Source organism: Rhamphochromis longiceps, linkage group LG17, assembly GCF_057381845.1.
Source record: "Rhamphochromis longiceps isolate RC_006_pf linkage group LG17, R_longiceps_female_GT1.1, whole genome shotgun sequence".
NCBI classification, from domain to species: Eukaryota; Metazoa; Chordata; class Actinopteri; order Cichliformes; family Cichlidae; genus Rhamphochromis; species Rhamphochromis longiceps.
In genome coordinates, this window is record NC_140573.1 from 22,909,438 (window position 1) to 22,927,091 (window position 17,654).

The 17,654-nt window shown below is 41.4% G+C and overlaps 1 protein-coding gene across 3 annotated transcripts in view; it reads left to right on the forward strand.

Annotated features, from left to right (window-relative positions):
* The window catches only part of plxnb2a.1 (plexin b2a, tandem duplicate 1), a 242,202-nt gene that overhangs the window by 184,173 nt on the left and 40,375 nt on the right, over window positions 1-17,654 (forward strand). For all 3 annotated transcript variants that reach the window (XM_085386326.1, XM_085386328.1, XM_085386327.1), the window contains 7 exons: window positions 119-230; window positions 1,283-1,384; window positions 1,505-1,603; window positions 6,960-7,047; window positions 7,252-7,415; window positions 10,918-11,066; window positions 11,448-11,583. In XM_085386326.1, coding sequence (XP_085242452.1) covers window positions 119-230; window positions 1,283-1,384; window positions 1,505-1,603; window positions 6,960-7,047; window positions 7,252-7,415; window positions 10,918-11,066; window positions 11,448-11,583 — 850 coding nt within the window. The remainder of the gene's footprint in view (window positions 1-118; window positions 231-1,282; window positions 1,385-1,504; window positions 1,604-6,959; window positions 7,048-7,251; window positions 7,416-10,917; window positions 11,067-11,447; window positions 11,584-17,654) is intronic.

Genomic DNA, 17,654 nt, shown 5'->3' on the forward strand with positions numbered 1-17,654 from the left:
ATATATATGTGCGTGTATACCGAAAAAGTATACACGCATGTATATATGTGTGTATCACACGTCCGCTTTACATACTTAAAGCAGACGTGTGATGGCACGCACTTCTCGTTGTTTTCAGGTGTATAGTGTGTGTGACCAGTAAGTGGGGCTGTCAGTGGGACGCTCAGACTCACAGCTGCAGTGACGACGACCATAATGTGAATGGAGATTACATAATCAAACCCCAACAGGTAATAAAATAATAATCTGCAGCTTTTGCCTTTTAGAACTGCTTTAATTCTTCAAGCACAGATTCATCAAGGAGCTAGAAACACTCCTCAGAGAGAGTTTGAGGTGATCTGAGTTTTGTGACATGGTACATAGAAGCAGCCTTTAGTAGATGGCGTGCACATGTCCGTCCATCTGAAGGGACAGACAGGGTAGGTTGTGGTGTTTAGATGATGCTTAGTTGGTAATAAAGGGGCCCAAAGTGTACCAAGCAAATACTATCACACCACCTGCAGCCTGAACAGTTAATAGAAGCCAGGATGGAGCAGCTCGTGTTACCCTGCTGTCTGAATTGAGATCGATAAGACCAGGCAACGTTTTCCCAGACTTCTGTTGTACAATTTTGGTGAGCATGTGCAAACTGTAGCCTCAGTTTCTTGTTCTTAGCTAACAGATTGGAAAGCAGTGTGGTCTTCTGCAGCTGCAGGCCATCATCTTCATGGTTCAATGTGTTGTGCATTCAGAGATGCTCTTCTGCATACCTTGGTTGTAACAAGTGGTCAGTTGAGCACTTTTGCCTTTCCTATCAGCACGAGGCAGTCTGGCCATTCTCCTCAACATGGACTTTTCCTCTTAAAGAGGAAAAGCCGCTCACTGGATAATTTCTCTTTTTTGGATAATTCTCTGTAAACTCCAGAGGTGGTTGTGTGGGGAAAATCCCAGCAGGTGTACTCAGTTTTACCACTATAATTAGCTGATAGGATATTTGCTCTAACTTGCATATGAAGTCTACCTAGTAATGGGGACGAAAGAGTATGGAGTGGCCGAAGCTCATCATTAACATCAAATATTAACAAGGAAATTGAATGTTTCTCTGTTTATATTGATGAGTTGTTAAGTGTCTGAAGTGTTTCATAGTGAGCTATGATGATTTGATTCGAGGATGGATAATTCACAGCATTGCCTGAAGTGTTTTGTTTCCCCATGAGTACTTACATTGTATTTGAAGGTGTGAACTGTGCTGTTAGCTGTTGAGCTTAATATTTCTGCTCCTGCTTCTCTTTCTGTGATGTAGTCCGACAATTGTCCTCAGTTTGAGTCTCCGGAGCCGGCGTTGATCCCTGTGGGCTACCAGATCCCCATCAGCTTCCAGGGAAGAAACCTGGACAGCTACATGGTGAGATCAGTCAGAGCTGCTGACTTACTGCTTCATAAACATCCAAATATTGTCGTCAACATCATCTGTGTGATCATTTCTCTCAGTTGTGTGTGTGTGTGTGTGTGTGTGTCTCTCCAGGACCGGACATTTTTGATCGGGACTGAGCTGATGAAGCACAGCGAGCAGGAGGTGGCAAAGGAGGAGGAGACATCAAAGTTCAGATTCAGAGGATATAAGGTCAGTATAACGAGGAGGAAGAGGGGACAACCTTGTTAAAATTTGTGATAAAGATTAAATACTTTGAGCTCAAAAAAGACAAATATTCTGGTTTCAGTGCAGATTTTCATACTTAAAGCAGACCTGTTAACTCATGTTCATGTTAAACAAGACCAAGGTTTTCAGTTCAGTTCAATTCAGTTTTATTTAAATAGTGCCATATTACAGCACTCATCTCCTCTGAGTGCTTTGTATTGTAAGATGAAGACCCTTAGCATATCTTAGCACATATAATAATAATAATAATGAGAAATCCCCAACAACCGGACGACCCCCTGAGCGCAAGCACTTGGTGATAGTGGGAAGGAGAAACTCCCTTTTAACAGGAGGATGCCTCCAGTAGAACCAGGCTCAGGGAATGGCAGTCATCGTGACAGGTTGGGGGTCATAATGAGGTCAGTGTATGTGCAAGTAATCTCTGTGATCCAATCACAGACTTCAGACCGCTCCATCCAATGTGGTCATCTCAGACACACAGCTGTGAATGTAAGCACACAAAGTCATCTAATTAGAGTAAATGTGACGTTATAGGTTGTCAGAGTTTTCATCAGGGTTTCTTAATCACTGAAACTACCAGTTGGAGGCAAATTGAAGGTTTGTGACATGTCACCTCTTATCCCGAAGACGACTTCAGTTCTAAAAGGTTACCAGATGTTGAACCCCAGTCAGGCTGTCACCTCAGAGGAGGTCCTGAGACTCATTGACCCACCCTGTCCTCATTTGAGTCTGAGCATCTGAATCTCAAGGGGTGTCAAGGTGGCTGATAGTTGGTGTAATAGGCCATTACGGTTCTCTGATGGTCGGTCCACGTCGACGTAGATGGCCTCTTTTACTCATGAAGACTGCTCTTGGGTGGAAAGTGAAACATCTGAAAGAAGACTTGGATGAACATGCACAGACACTGATCTGTGCTTAAGCCGTAATACGAGCTGGTTTGATTCTCTGAACACTAAGGACAGGTGCCTCAGGGCTTCCTTTATTTACCTCCTTTAGCACAGGATACACTGAAGGATCCTCCCTGAAAGAAAAGGAGAAGATGGCATCCCACGATTCAAAGGAACGCTCCATCAGGAGGTCAGCATGACTGAACAGAGATCATCACTGCTAACATGCAGATATGCTAAGATTAGTTAATCATACAGCAGTGCTACTTTTGGAGTGGAGTGAATGTTGCAGTGTAACTCGGGTTGCACTGACGCTGTCCTCGTTTTGGCGTGCTGTATTTCCATCTTTCAGGATTATCTTTAATTAAATTTGACTTCAGAGATGCGGAAAGCTTTAATAAAGGAAGAGTTAAAGTGGATCAAGAGAACATGTTGAGCGGAGAGCAGGGTGAACAGCATTTCTTAATGCAGCCATGTCATTTCACCCTCGTGACTGCAAAGCTCTGTTCTGTTTTTAACCTTAGTTGACATAGTGATATTTTCCACCCGCTTGTCTGTATTTATAACATTTACAGCACAAAACATTACGGCAGCAACACTCAGCATCATTTCCTGAAGAAATGTGACTAGAAAAAGACAGAAGGTCGGCAACAAGGTGCATTTTTTAGAAATATGAATCACATAAATTCACACAGGTAGAGTCCCTGAATAAAAATGTAGAACTGGAAATAATCCTGGGTGCAGACATTTGACAGGACCTCTGTCAGGCTGTGCTGGATTCTTCAGATCTGCTAGTTTTTTAGGCCTGCCACTGTCCTCCACTTGTCCACTCTCCTCAGAAATTTTCGCCTAATAGTTTAGACAGGCTGCATGAGTTGGGTAAATTTTTAATGCTTGAGTGATTGACAGGTCACTGCAAAGAGGCTTAACAAACCAAAATATTCCTCTGAAAATGGTCAAGTACAAGGACCGGATTAATAATGAGTAAAAAAGCAGCCAATGTCTAAATGACCCTTAGAAAGCATGGGGAACTATTGGACCACTTCAGAACATTCCAAGAAAGGTCTGACTTCTTACAAATCGAAGGGCGTAGGTTAAGACTTTTGCACAGTGCTGTAAATAATCCAAATACTTAGTAAAGTCTCTACTATGAAACCACTGAAAGCCTTTAAAAAGGGCAAAGGAATAAAAGCTAAAAAGGAGTGTTGAACAGGAAAGAATCAGCTGACAAGATAAAAACAGAACGCAGTCTCTGAATGTGAACAGTAATGCTGCTTTTTCTGTGTCTTTACTAACGTACACAAATTAAAACCCACTTAAAAAAAAACCCCACTCTGATTCTTGTGCTGCGTCCATTAGCAGCCTCCAGAAAGAATGAAATCTCTCTCCGCTTCTCGGCTTTCTGTTTATGTTTTCAAGCTCGCCGTCGCTGCCGAAAGCTATAGAAAAATCAGGGAGTGCATCATTAATGATAATTAGACAATTAGTGCATCGTTAGCAGTTAATTTGTGAGTAAATGAACATGATTGGGAGTCAGAAAGTGTTTCGAGCGCAGCTCTAAGTTCATTGCTTCTGAAATCTTGTGCTTGTGTTTAGTTTTATGTGTTTCGTCAGCTGTTTTCAGTTTTGTTGAGCACACACTGATTGTGCTGTCAAACGGATGTGTGCAATGGCGCCCCCTTATGGACTATAGAGATGGATAATTATTTTCCCTGATTCACTGAACCGCAGGTGTGTGCGTGTGTGTTTGTTTCAGTGACGTTTTGCTCGCATCCCTCTCGTACACCCCCCAGTTTTTCCTCTTTTCTGCCTCCATTGATCCTTGCCTCACGCTGAGTCCAAGTCTGCCAATATGCAGTTAAAGAGTGTGTGTGTCTGTGTGGGGGTGTGCTTTCATGTTTGTGTGTGTCACTGCAGGTTTTCCTCTCATTATCTCTGGTATTTGTCTCTACATGATACTTTTTTTTTTCCTCTTCTTTTAGTTTTTTCCCCACTTTTTTTTTTTTTCACATATCCTGAAGAAAACTTGTCTTGATTTATGGCTACAGTGGTGTGTGTGTGTGTGTGTGTGTGTGTGTGTGTGTGTGTGTGTGTGTGTGTGTGTGTGTGTGTGTGTGTGTGTGTGTGTGTGTGTGTGTGTGTGTGTGTGTGTCGGGCTCCAGTCACTCATGCTGTAGTCTTTCATTTAATCTCTGTTCCCTGAGTTTAACATGTAGGCAGCACCGTCTTCCTGGTGTTATAAGTAACCTGATCAAACCGCATTGAGGACAAACTCTGGGAACAATTGCCTGATAGTTTGTCATTTAAGGACTTGTAGGCGTCACGTAAATATAAAACTTCGCCGCCTTCTGTAAAGCAGTACTAAAGTGTTCTGCATGGTAGAGGAAGTGGAAGCTCCAGGAGATGATGCAATGGACATAACATTGGATAACAGTGTCACACTGCTTTTTGCATAATGTCAGTGGGGAATTTTGATAAGTGGTGAAGAAAGCACTTACTGTGCAATACAAAAGTGTTCCTTTGTACGTGAGTTTTTCATTTTAAATGTCAGCAAAATGTCTTTAAAATGTCTCTTAAATCAGACGCTTGTCTGTTAGTGCTGTGTTTCCTATGTTATTAAAGCAGATGTGGAATCAGACTATATCAGAGATGGATGTAGCTGCCAGGCCTGAAAAATGAAACAACTGGACCAGTATCTTGAGCCTGCATTCTTTCTAACAGCCAGCAGGAGGCGACTGCTCTGCTCTTTGGTTGTACGGCAGTGTGAGAGAAAAGAACTGAATATCTTGGACCCCAATAAACATCATGTGTCATTGTGTTTATTTCATAAATTATTATCCATATATTTTGAATAAAACAGGAAAGTGCTGTGCAGAAGTCTTAGGCACCCGTCATTTCTTTATATTGTTATTTCAAGGAGCCAGTTTTTCTTGATTCTTGAAGTTGTCTCGAGCATTAGTTTTCCAGGCCTTTTGAAGGGTGCTGGCTGCTTTTTCACTCATTTTTAGTCCAGTAATTGTACCTGCTGCTAGTAACAATCATTTCTTCCTATTTCTTTGGTTGAATTTATGAAAAATGCCGAAGATAACAGTTTATTAGATACATATTTATATTTCTGCACCAACTTCCCAAAGAACTGGTGAAGCAGAAGCTTTCTACATCAGATGAATCATATCTGAAAGACATGTTCTTTAGAAACTGGTGAGTAAAAATCACGCAGTCCTGACAGGGCCTGAGAGAAACATCTGGACCTTCAGATGATCCATATGTTGTTCATTGAAGCCTCATCAGAATGGTCTCAGTGGAAGAGCGGTTGTAGATGTGAAACAAGGAGAAAAGGCTGAGGTATGCCAGATCACACAAAAAATAATCAACAGAAATTTTATATTTTTTGTTAGAGGGTCAGGAGAGAGGTACAACAGTGAGCTTCTTCAGTAAAACACAGTGGAGGCTCTGTTGTGGTTTGGGGCTTTATTTTAGCCAGTGGTGTTGGGGATCTTGTCAAAATTGATGGTGTTATGAACACAGAAAAGCACCATCAGATTTTAATCCACCATCTGGAAAACATCTGAGTGGTAACAGCTTCGTTTTGCAACATACCGATGATCCCAAACACACTGCTGATGCAGAGAAAGCTTACCTGGGCAGCTAACACACAGTGGAACACTATGAGTCATGGCTTGGCCTCAATATTATTGAAGCTGTGTGTGTGCGTGCGTGCGTGCGTGCGTGCGTGCGTGCGTGCGTGCGTGCGTGCAGAAACAACCAAAGAAGAGCTTTGAATGTCCTTCAGGAAGCCTGTTGAACTATTCCTGAAGACTATTTAAAAACAAATTGCAGAAAGCCGCCTGACAGAGTTCAGACTGTGCTGCAGAATAAAAGTGGTCACACCAAATATTGACTATTAAACTTGTTAGAATTGTGTAAACTCTGTTTTATTTGCATGTTTCAATAAATCGCTCCACCCGTGTCCCATTTTTCTAGCAACATGTAAAGAAATGAAGGGAGGCTCAGGACTTCTGCACAGCACTGTACTGTATATTTTAGGGTTTGGCTAGCTTGTAATTGACAAGCTGCGAATGTATGAGCCAGGTTCAAAATCAAAGAGGGTAACAACCAAATTGGCTTCGAAACTCTCCACAAACCAAATGTAGAACGTCGCCGTGGTATCCAAGTCCATCCTTTATATACTCAGTCCATGAGGTAGTTGTATTAGGTTAAAGCTGCAGTGTATGTCCTTCCAAGACACAACCACCACAACACCACTGGGACTTTAGATTCTCTTATTATAAGTCATTAATTTTTTTTTAGTTAAAACTATGATTACGGTTTGGATAAGATGGGCAGTGGTTTTGGTCTCCAGAAACATATTTTTTAGTTAATGAAATGTCCTCTGAAGTGATGGAAACATGGCCGTGTGTCTGTGTGTGCAGTTTGAATACGACGAGCAGCAGGAGGTGAACGTATCCTTCCACATCAAGGACAGAGACACTGAGAGGAAGATTGACAGCACCCTGACAGGTTGGTATTTCACCAACACAGACACTTCACAATCGCACATAAATCAGGATAAAGTGTGAAAGTGCAGTTATCACGCTGTTTTTAGTGTCACCTTCGCTCATTTCAAATTCACTTCCAGCTGCATTATGATAATTAGCCTCACCCTCTCTTCTCAATCTTCTTCTTCATCTTCCTCTCCTCTTCTTGCCGCTGTCTCCCCAACAGTCGTACTGTATAGCTGCTCAGTGGGAAGAGAGGACTGCAGCCTGTGTAAACATGCCGACTCCAAGTACCAGTGTGTTTGGTGCGCCGCCTCACACAGCTGCGTTTACCGGGAACTCTGCCGTTCACCGCAGCCAGCGCAGTGCCCCAACCCAGAAATCACTGATGTGAGTCATAAAAACACAGAGCCATGACCTCTGACATGTCGGTAGGAAACACTGTTGGAACTTCTTTATGGACAGGATTGGTTCTATGTTTGGGAGCCTGACGGGTTTGAATGAGTGAAATGTATGTGCGGTAACTTTTACCCTCTGTAAGACTATGGCAGTGAGATTCATCTATCCTTCCATCCATTTACTTTTGTTTATCCTATTTGGAAGCAGGTTGCAGCAGGATAAACAGGATCATTTACTTCAGATGTTTTCACCTCACCCAGCTTCTTTTTATGTGAAAAGCCTGCAACCATACTCTGAGGCTCCTCCAGATATCTGAGCGCTCTAAAAGTCCAGACACCCAACAGATGAAGCTAGTTTCTGCCATTGGTATCCGCAATTTCCCTCTTCTGGTCCACTTCTCGCTAAACTCCTTTGCTTTGGGCACCAGCTCTCCCCCAACTCAGCAATCGTGTCGTCCACACAAAAATCTGAAACATGATTCTCAAACAGATCTTCCTCACATTGACGTCCTGTTCATATGTAAAAAAAGGAAAACCCAACTCATCATCATTCAGCAAAATCACAGGTAAAAAGTTCTAATAAGAGAGCTTTATCATGTTCAGATATCCCAGTTTTGGGTGAGAATTCCTGGGACTAAGTAAAAGATCTGCACCAAGAATGTCTTATTCTTCAGTTTCACACAAATATAACAACCACAAAGACTTGAACAAAAACTGCAGCATGTTCCATTTATAATCTGCACTGAACCAGAGAGTGACCTCACAGCATTTCAGAGATTAAACCGCAGAGCTGTGATGTGGCTGTGTCATTTAACAGAAGCAGAAATCCAGGAGAAGATCTGTGAGTAGCACCTTTAATAGAGCCAGTATTGCATTTTCCCTTCTCATCGTAACAGAAGACGAGAAAACCTACTGACATAAATCACACCGTCGTTCATGTGAAGTTGTCCTTTGTAGAAAAGAGTGCAGTGGGAAAACTGCAACCAGCTCTGAAATGTGCTGCGGCTGCAGAAAAAAAAAACATACATAGAAAGCAATCATATGGATGACAGAGGACAAGAATGATTTTACATGGATCTGTTTGATTTTTGTCACTTTGCACAACCTGATTTGCTCACCAACATATTTTTGTAAGTGCTCTTACTTGGTTAGCATCCAAGTTTTTGGTGCAAAGCCTAAAAGTTTCTCACTTTTAACCTGATGGCCATCATCTTTAAAGAAACAGAGTGTGACGTTATCAGCTAACCCTGGCTCGCCTAGTTAGCAAGCTGGATCCACAGACTATATTTGTGCAACACAAAGAAGCAAACACCTGCTAATTAGTATTAAATAAGACACTAAAGCTGGAAGTAAAGATTAATTAATTGGCAGCATTTAACTTCACTCCACGATCATTATGTCGACTCCAATCACTTGAATTAATTGAGGTCATTCAAGTTAGCCACACTATTAATAATACACATTTTTATCTTTACTGCAGTTTAAATGGGTGAGATGCATTACAGTCACACTAAAGCAGCACAACCAGAATTATGAAGTTGCCACCTCGTTGCCTTTGAAATAGTTACTTCAAAGATGGGGATCGAATCTGCGGCCACTCAGATTCAGCTCAAAGCAGCTTTGCCACATCAAGATGGCGATAAAACAGCAATCAGACAGTCGGTCTGCTCTCAGTTTGCCGTTGAATGGGGCCAATCTGGCAATCACATGCAGTCTGTTTGGGTTAATACATCCATTAACTGTGATAAATTGGCCAAAACTTCAAATCTGTTTGCAGCTACATACATAGAAATTCTGCTACTACTTACATTAAGTACCAGTTTAACTGGAAAATAGGCGTTTGGTAGGATTGCTTTTACTTAGGAGGAATAACCAATACCTAGTTGGCATCCAGCTGAGTCGACTCCCTTTTTGCAAAGGGTTGATTGCCAGCACATTGCAACCAATCTGCGTGGTTTAGAAATTAGACAGCAATTCTTTGCAACCTTTCACCAATCTGTCTGAGATGGCAGTCGATCATCTTCCTAAACCACAGGTGTCTAACCTGAAGCCTCAAGGGCCGGTGTCCTGCAGGTTTTAGATATCAACCTGGGTCAACACCCCTGAATCAAATGATTAGTTCATTGCCAGGCCTCTGGAGAACTTCAAGACACGTTGAAGAGGTAATTTAGTCATTTAAATGAGCAGTGTTGGATCAAGGACACATCTAAAACCTGCAGGACAACGACCCTTTAGGCCTGGACTTGGACACCCCCGTCCTAATTTATTAAACTGAATTTTGTTTGGTTTTTTTGTTCATTTTGTTCAGTATCAAACACATTTTGTTCTTCAGGATTTTTTTCTTTTAGTTGTACATCAAATTAAACAAAGCAAAGAATCCACGAACCCTCACCTACATCTGTGTGGACGGTCTTAGAAATCCACATCTTTCCACAAATTCATCTCTTCTCTTTTTGTCACTGAGCTAATTTTTTTTCCTTCCCATATTGTATTCGCTGTTTCTCTCCTCCTTGGCTGAACTGCTTCAGTATGTTTCCTATTTTCTCTGGAACATCAGTCATTTGTTTCAGGCCCCGTCTTGATTTCCTCTGGGCTGCGGCTGATTATGCCAGAAGAAGTTAGTTATTTCCACAGCAGACTTTGCTGAGGATGACAGGGAGGTGAATATATACAAGATGAATTTGATCTTATACGTCGTGCAGTCACGTCAAATTGAAGATGAGATGGCCCAAATTGAAGCAGATATGCCGAGCCTTTGCTTCAGAAGATGTGTTTTCACAGGCTGTACTTCAACATCTTTATGAATATTTATACATTAATGTCATAACATTGGAAGCAGAAATATTTACAATTTGTTTTTTTATCTTTCTTTAGATTTTTTCCCATTTTCAGATTTTTCCCTTTAATTCATAAAGTCGTAGTACAGAGAGAAAACCCCCAAAAAGCACAGAATTATAAAAATATTTTCTTTATAAAATCTGAAATATTTGAAAAAAATATTGTTTTTAAATATTACAAAGTGCAATTAATGGAATATTTGTTTTAGAAAATGGACGTATTCATTGGTCGGTAGGTCACTTATCATTCAAATAAAAGCAGCACGGCGCTGTTTTCACCTTTACACTGTGCTACACTCTAATTAGCATTCAGCTTCACCTGAAGCATCCCTGAAGCCTTCATTTGTTGGACACTTTGGCCAAGCAGAAACTGGTGAGCTGTGAGTGGCGCATGCAGGCGTCCCATCATTCTGTGATTTGGGGAATGCTTTACATCTTCATTATCACTCGGTAGCGTTTGCTTAATTGTAGGAAGCCAAAATTGTTAATATTTGATTGTTGTGCAGTATTCTGTAAGGACCTTTCAAACCTGTTTCTACCCACAGCTTGTGTGACTGATTGACAGAAAAAGTAACTTTGGTATTATTGCAGGTTTTGGAATTTCAGCTCTCCTGCTATGATCTGTGATATCAAACAGTCTTTTCTTTCCTTCTCCAGATCAGCCCTCGGTACGGCCCTCTGAATGGCCGGATCTCAGTGACCATCAAAGGCTCCAACATGGGAATAAAGAAGGATGACATCAAAAAGATCACAGTGGCTGGAGTGGACTGCATTCACCAGGAGGACAGATACTCTGTCTCAACCAGGTACTCTAACAGGAGCGACGGCCTCGTTAACATGCAGATAGAAGCACACCTGTTGCTTTTACACATTAAGCTGAAGCTCTTTCACATGCACCTGTAGCAGTGTGCTGACATGAATTATTAGCTAAAGATAAAAATCTATAAAAGCTTAGTGTTTCTGCACGTCATTTTGTTTTTTTTGGTTGATTGTACCAGGCACTGCCCCGCAGGTGAAGGCTTTGATCTATTAGCCTGACCCAAAACTTGATTGCTTACATACTTGCAAGTAATCTCCATATGTAATGTACAATTAAGGGGTTGATTCAAGAGGGGGCACTGAGTTATTTGAATTCTGGGCCTCCATCTGTTTTCTGAACCGCGGCCTCTGTTGTTTTCTGTCGGCAGCGTGGTGTGTGAGATTGGCCCGGCGAAGCGAAACCCACCGCAGGACCTCCCGTTTGAAAGGACCAACAGCGGACCAGTGGAGATAACAGTTGAAGGAGAACGATCGGGGACATCTCAGGTCTATTTTACCTACAGGGTACGTCAAGACCTTCCTCTAACACACGGTCAGGAAACGCATGAAAGTAGCAGGTGCTCATCAGCACTTTCAAAATAAGAGTGTGGGGTTTGTCTACTAGTAAGGTAATTATGGGTAATCGTGGGTATGGATAAAAAGAAATAAGTCAGTAGATAGACGCCTGACCTTGCTTGTGTTATTCACACGCCAGCAGACTAAAGCGAAAGATGTTTCTGTAGCTTGTTTCAGGCTTTTTGATTCAACTTATAATTTAAGACAGTGACGATTAACGAAGATCAGTAATAAACTGATAAATCCCCCTGAAAACACCAGAGGCTCCTTTACATACAGCTCAGGCTTCATAGCATAATGAGCATCAGACCCCACATATGTTAACAGCTAACATGTGTCTTATCTGTACACTAGTTTGCTATTAGAAATGCTGTAGAAATGTCTCCTGATCTTCTGTCTTAAAGCATCTTAGTTCAACTTCAGGAAGCTTTAAAAAAACTGTTCAGTCTGGTGTAGTTAAACCTGCAGACACTGCATGCAAACCTTCTCAAAGTCTCTGAGGCAACACCGAGCATTGTTTGACACAAGTGCTTCAAACCCCGGAGATCAAATCCCAGAAACATTAAAAGGTTTCTAACAAAGTAAAAGCATGCGGCTCTTCTCTGGTGCGATGCAAGGAAACGGTCTCCCTAAAGAAGCGACAGTGCGTGAAAATACTCCTCGCATACAAATTCACCACCGCCGCACCAAAGTCCATTCAGTTTCCAGTCATCCCCCCCACCCTCGCATAGCACAAGAGGAGAAACAAACATGATCAAAATAAATGTGCTTCACCTGCTGTTCTGTTTTGTTTCTTGAACTCGGCTCAGTTGCTTAATTTGAATATCGCTGTTCACATTCATATTTCTTGTTTGTTTCTATTGAACTGACAAAAAGCTAATTAAAGCAAACTGCTGAGACCAAAATGACTAATTTAGTTCATCAGCAGTGCGTCACTGCCTTTAAATGCTGCGACTCAGCTCAGGGTTGAAACTTCAGATTACTACATTGCTGATTTGTCTCAGTGTCTACGCAGAAATATGAAACTAATAAACATGCTGACCACGATGTTGGGCTTTTCATGAACAAGAACACATCGTGTTTCAAAAATATTCAAAATCCAAATGTTTTCACTCCTTTTAGCTTCTCAAATGTGATGAATTTCGGCGTGTTAGAGGTGAAATTGGATAACATTATGATTACAAGGAGCATTTTGAGTATTTTACAGACATTTTTTGAACAGGTAGGTCGATTAATGAAAAGTCACAAATCACAAAAAACACACATGTGCAGTTGCCCTCAGAAAAAAACACAAAAACTGCAGCAATACGTGTTGCTGAATCATGAAAACAAAGAATACTTCCACAGCTTTAAACTGTCGCTGTATTTATATACCTGCACTCTAGGGTAGCTTTGCATGATTCACAGTTCAGAATAATCCGGATTTATAGTTTAGTCGGCACTGGTGCTGCCTCTCAGTCAATCCTGCATGGGTCAAGCTGTTTTAACTTTCTTTGCTGCTCATGAACAGAAAGTCCAAACTACAGGCAGAGCTTTCATAATGCCCACAAGATATCCACTGGCCAATGATTCACCAAGATGAAGAGAAAGAAAACATACTTTATACAGTACTTAATAATAATAATAATAATAATAATAATGGATTGGATTTATATAGCGCTTTTCAAGGCACCCAAAGCGCTTTACAATGCCACTATTCATTCACTCTCACATTCATACACTGGTGGAGGCAGCTACAGTTGTAGCCACAGCTGCCCTGGGGCAGACTGACAGAAGCGAGGCTGCCATATCGCGCCATCGGCCCCTCTGGCCAACACCAGTAGGCAAGTAGGGTAAAGTGTCTTGCCCAGGGACACAACGACCAGGACAGAGAGCCCAGGGATCGAACCGGCGACCTTCCGGTTACAGATGCGATTCCCAACCCCCTGAGCCACTATCTACTCACCTTTTAAAAATATAGAGATGACAATAAAATGTTCTTTAGAAAATAAAAAATAAATAAATAAATAATACTATAAAAACTTAACTAAAGGTTTGAACTGTCCCTTGAGAATATACCATACCAAAAACAAAAGGAAATGAATTGTTGAAGTTCACAGGTGTCAGGAATTGGAGTGAAAAGTATGATCAAGAATGTCAAAAAGCCACACAGTACAAAACCAGCCTGGCAGAGGAAGGAAATTAAAGATTACAAAGACTCTAGTAAGAGATGTGTCCAAAGACCCCAACACAACTGCCACCTGACTGACACCCATTAACGACTTAGCCAAGTCAGGAATTGTAGTATAAAAAAGTAAAAACTCAAACTCTCTACAGAAATGGACTGTGAGGTCGCAGACCAAGAATAATACTGCAGAAGAAGATGTTCTTAATCCAGACTGAAAGTGACAATTATTCACACTGGAAGCTAAACTAGACTAAACTGGAGCTCTTTGATCACAGCGATGGTGCTTAGAAAGAAGGCTACAACCTAAAGATCAGCGTTTCTACAGTGAAACACGGTGGTGGGAGTATTGTGCTGTGAAAAATGAGAGCCACATATGAGGATATTCGTTTAAAGTTTTGATAGAACAGTAGCAGTAGTAAGTGGATATCAGGCCCTTGTAGAGCAAAATTCAGTATTTTGGTCTAAATAACCCAAAATGTGACGTCCACATATGTGGACGCCAGGTCCTAGGAGGTTAAAGAAAACCTCAAGCTGTCAGCAGCTAAACTGGGACCCAAAACATGCATCACTCCTGGTGAAGGAGTAACATTACTCGCCAGCCTGCATAAAGCCGCGACTTGAATCCCGTTAAAGATCTGTGTGGTAAACAGAAGACCAAGGTTCATACTGGAAGGCCTTTAAATCTGGAGGCTCTCGTGAAGCGCTTTAAAAAAAAAAAAAAAAAAGCAGTCATTTTCATTGGGGGCAAATACTTCTGTCCCCGGTGGTTTTTAAGCAAGACAATTCAGTCTTTGTGTCCGAGTCTGAGTTTTGTTTTTATTTTGTTTTTTGTTTTTTTGGCACCAGGTGCTTTCCAGTGTCCATTTGGAGTTTTCATGTTCAGCTTTCATTGTGGTGTAAAGTGACAGAACCATCACGGAGGATTCAGAAACCTGTGCTTTTTAAAAAAAAATTACAAACAGGCTTTCTTCCTTTACTCCTCAGTTACATTAGAGTAAACGCCTTCAGATGACTATAAAGACAGTTAAATGTTCCTGAATGGTTGGAGCTGTTCAGCCTAAGCTTTAAAGTTTCTGTGTGTCACGAGGACAGACTAATAAGCTCGTCTGGGTTATAATTGATGTACAAATGACTAATTACTGCAGCTGACAAATGCTGACCTTTGATGTGAATGAGCCTGATGCTGCCTCATTTGAATTCCACATCGATTTGTTCAGATTTCCATCTGCTGCAACTCCCCTAGTGAGTGTCTCTGGGTTGGAGTTTGTTTCCTTTTAACGTGAAGAACTGTCTGCATTCCCTTTGTCTCTCCCACCGAATACACTTCAGTTGCTGCTGCCTCCTGCACTGCTGTTTTCTCTGTGTGTTCAACTTCCAACCAGGCAGAGTTGTTATGAGTTTGCCTGTCGTTGGGGATATTTATTTTTGTGCTTGCAGCGCTGTCTGCCAGAACAACGAGAACAAATCTGCAACAGCAACGAGCCGAATGCTTAAGTGCGTCTCAGCAGCTGCACATGTGCTACGCTCATTTAAATGATATCATAGTTCTTCTTTGCTTTGGATTCATTTTTATACTTTTTTATTTATATAAGATTCTTCTTGCATCTAAAGAAAGACGACTTAACTTGATCATTTTGAAGGCTCTTTGTGCTGGGGTGTAAACCAGGCATAATATTTGCTCTTGGTTTGGTTGTCCTGTCAGGACTGTACAGAACCTTCCAGTATAACAGAAACCCCTCCAGCTGACCCGCACAGCACAGAAGTAGAAAACGTGCCTGACAGTGAAGCTCGGCCATGACACGGATTTTTATTTTCTTTCTTTTAGTTGTTGTTCTTAGTTGTTCTGCTGCCTAAATACCACAGGGTCGAGTTATTGAGCTGCATAAAATTTACGATCTGTGTGAGTTCGAGATCAAAGCGTTTGTACCTGCAGGACAGCAGCTGGAACATAATGAAGTCTACACGGTTAAAGTTTTCTCTTCACTTCTCATTTTTATTCTTCTCTCTCTCTGCTGCTCGGTTTGACAGATCTGGGAGCTTTTGTTTTTATCATCATAAATATTATTATTGTTATTTTACTCTCCAGAAGCTTTAAAAAAGTGTTTGCAGTTTGAAAACTTGATTTAAGAGTTAAATACAAACATCGGTCCTTCTGAAATTCTCCCAGAGGCATGGAGACATACTCAAAGGAGTCAACCTGTAAAGGAGACTCTCTCTTCCTTTATGTTAGTACCATTATAGATTATTTATATAAAATAGCCACAGCCTCATAACTCTTTAGTTTGGATTTTATGATTTCTGTCACTGGAAAATATTGTTTTGGTGAGACGGAAGTGACGGTATAGTTGCAGCATTAAAGTGATAATACTTAATGAATCATTAGTTTTAAGTACTTTAAGTATACAGGGAGTGCAGAATTATTAGGCAAATGAGTATTTTGTCCACATCATCGTCTTCATGCATGTTGTCTTACTCCAAGCTGTATAGGCTCGAAAGCCTACTACCAATTAAGCATATTAGGTGATGTGCATCTCTGTAATGAGAAGGGGTGTGGTCTAATGACATCAACACCCTATATCAGGTGTGCATAATTATTAGGCAACTTCCTTTCCTTTGGCAAAATGGGTCAAAAGAAGGACTTGACAGGCTCAGAAAAGCCAAAAATAGTGAGATATCTTGCAGAGGGATGCAGCAGTCTCAAAATTGCAAAGCTTCTGAAGCGTGATCATCGAACAATCAAGCGTTTCATTCAAAATAGTCAACAGGGTCGCAAGAAGTGTGTGGAAAAACCAAGGTGCAAAATAACTGCCCATGAACTGAGAAAAGTCAAGCGTGCAGCTGCCAAGATGCCACTTGCCACCAGTTTGGCCATATTTCAGAGCTGCAACATCACTGGAGTGCCCAAAAGCACAAGGTGTGCAATACTCAGAGACATGGCCAAGGTAAGAAAGGCTGAAAGACGACCACCACTGAACAAGACACACAAGCTGAAACGTCAAGACTGGGCCAAGAAATATCTCAAGACTGATTTTTCTAAGGTTTTATGGACTGATGAAATGAGAGTGAGTCTTGATGGGCCAGATGGATGGGCCCGTGGCTGGATTGGTAAAGGGCAGAGAGCTCCAGTCCGACTCAGACGCCAGCAAGGTGGAGTACTGGTTTGGGCTGGTATCATCAAAGATGAGCTTGTGGGGCCTTTTCGGGTTGAGGATGGAGTCAAGCTCAACTCCCAGTCCTACTGCCAGTTTCTGGAAGACACCTTCTTCAAGCAGTGGTACAGGAAGAAGTCTGCATCCTTCAAGAAAAACATGATTTTCATGCAGGACAATGCTCCATCACACGCGTCCAAGTACTCCACAGCGTGGCTGGCAAGAAAGGGTATAAAAGAAGAAAAACTAATGACATGGCCTCCTTGTTCACCTGATCTGAACCCCATTGAGAACCTGTGGTCCATCATCAAATGTGAGATTTACAAGGAGGGAAAACAGTACACCTCTCTGAACAGTGTCTGGGAGGCTGTGGTTGCTGCTGCACGCAATGTTGATGGTGAACAGATCAAAACACTGACAGAATCCATGGATGGCAGGCTTTTGAGTGTCCTTGCAAAGAAAGGTGGCTATATTGGTCGCTGATTTGTTTTTGTTTTGTTTTTGAATGTCAGAAATGTATATTTGTGAATGTGGAGATGTTATATTGGTTTCACTGGTAAAAATAAATAATTGAAATGGGTATATATTTGTTTTTTGTTAAGTTGCCTAATAATTATGCACAGTAATAGTCACCTGCACACACAGATATCCCCCTAAAATAGCTAAAACTAAAAACAAACTAGAAACTACTTCCAAAAACATTC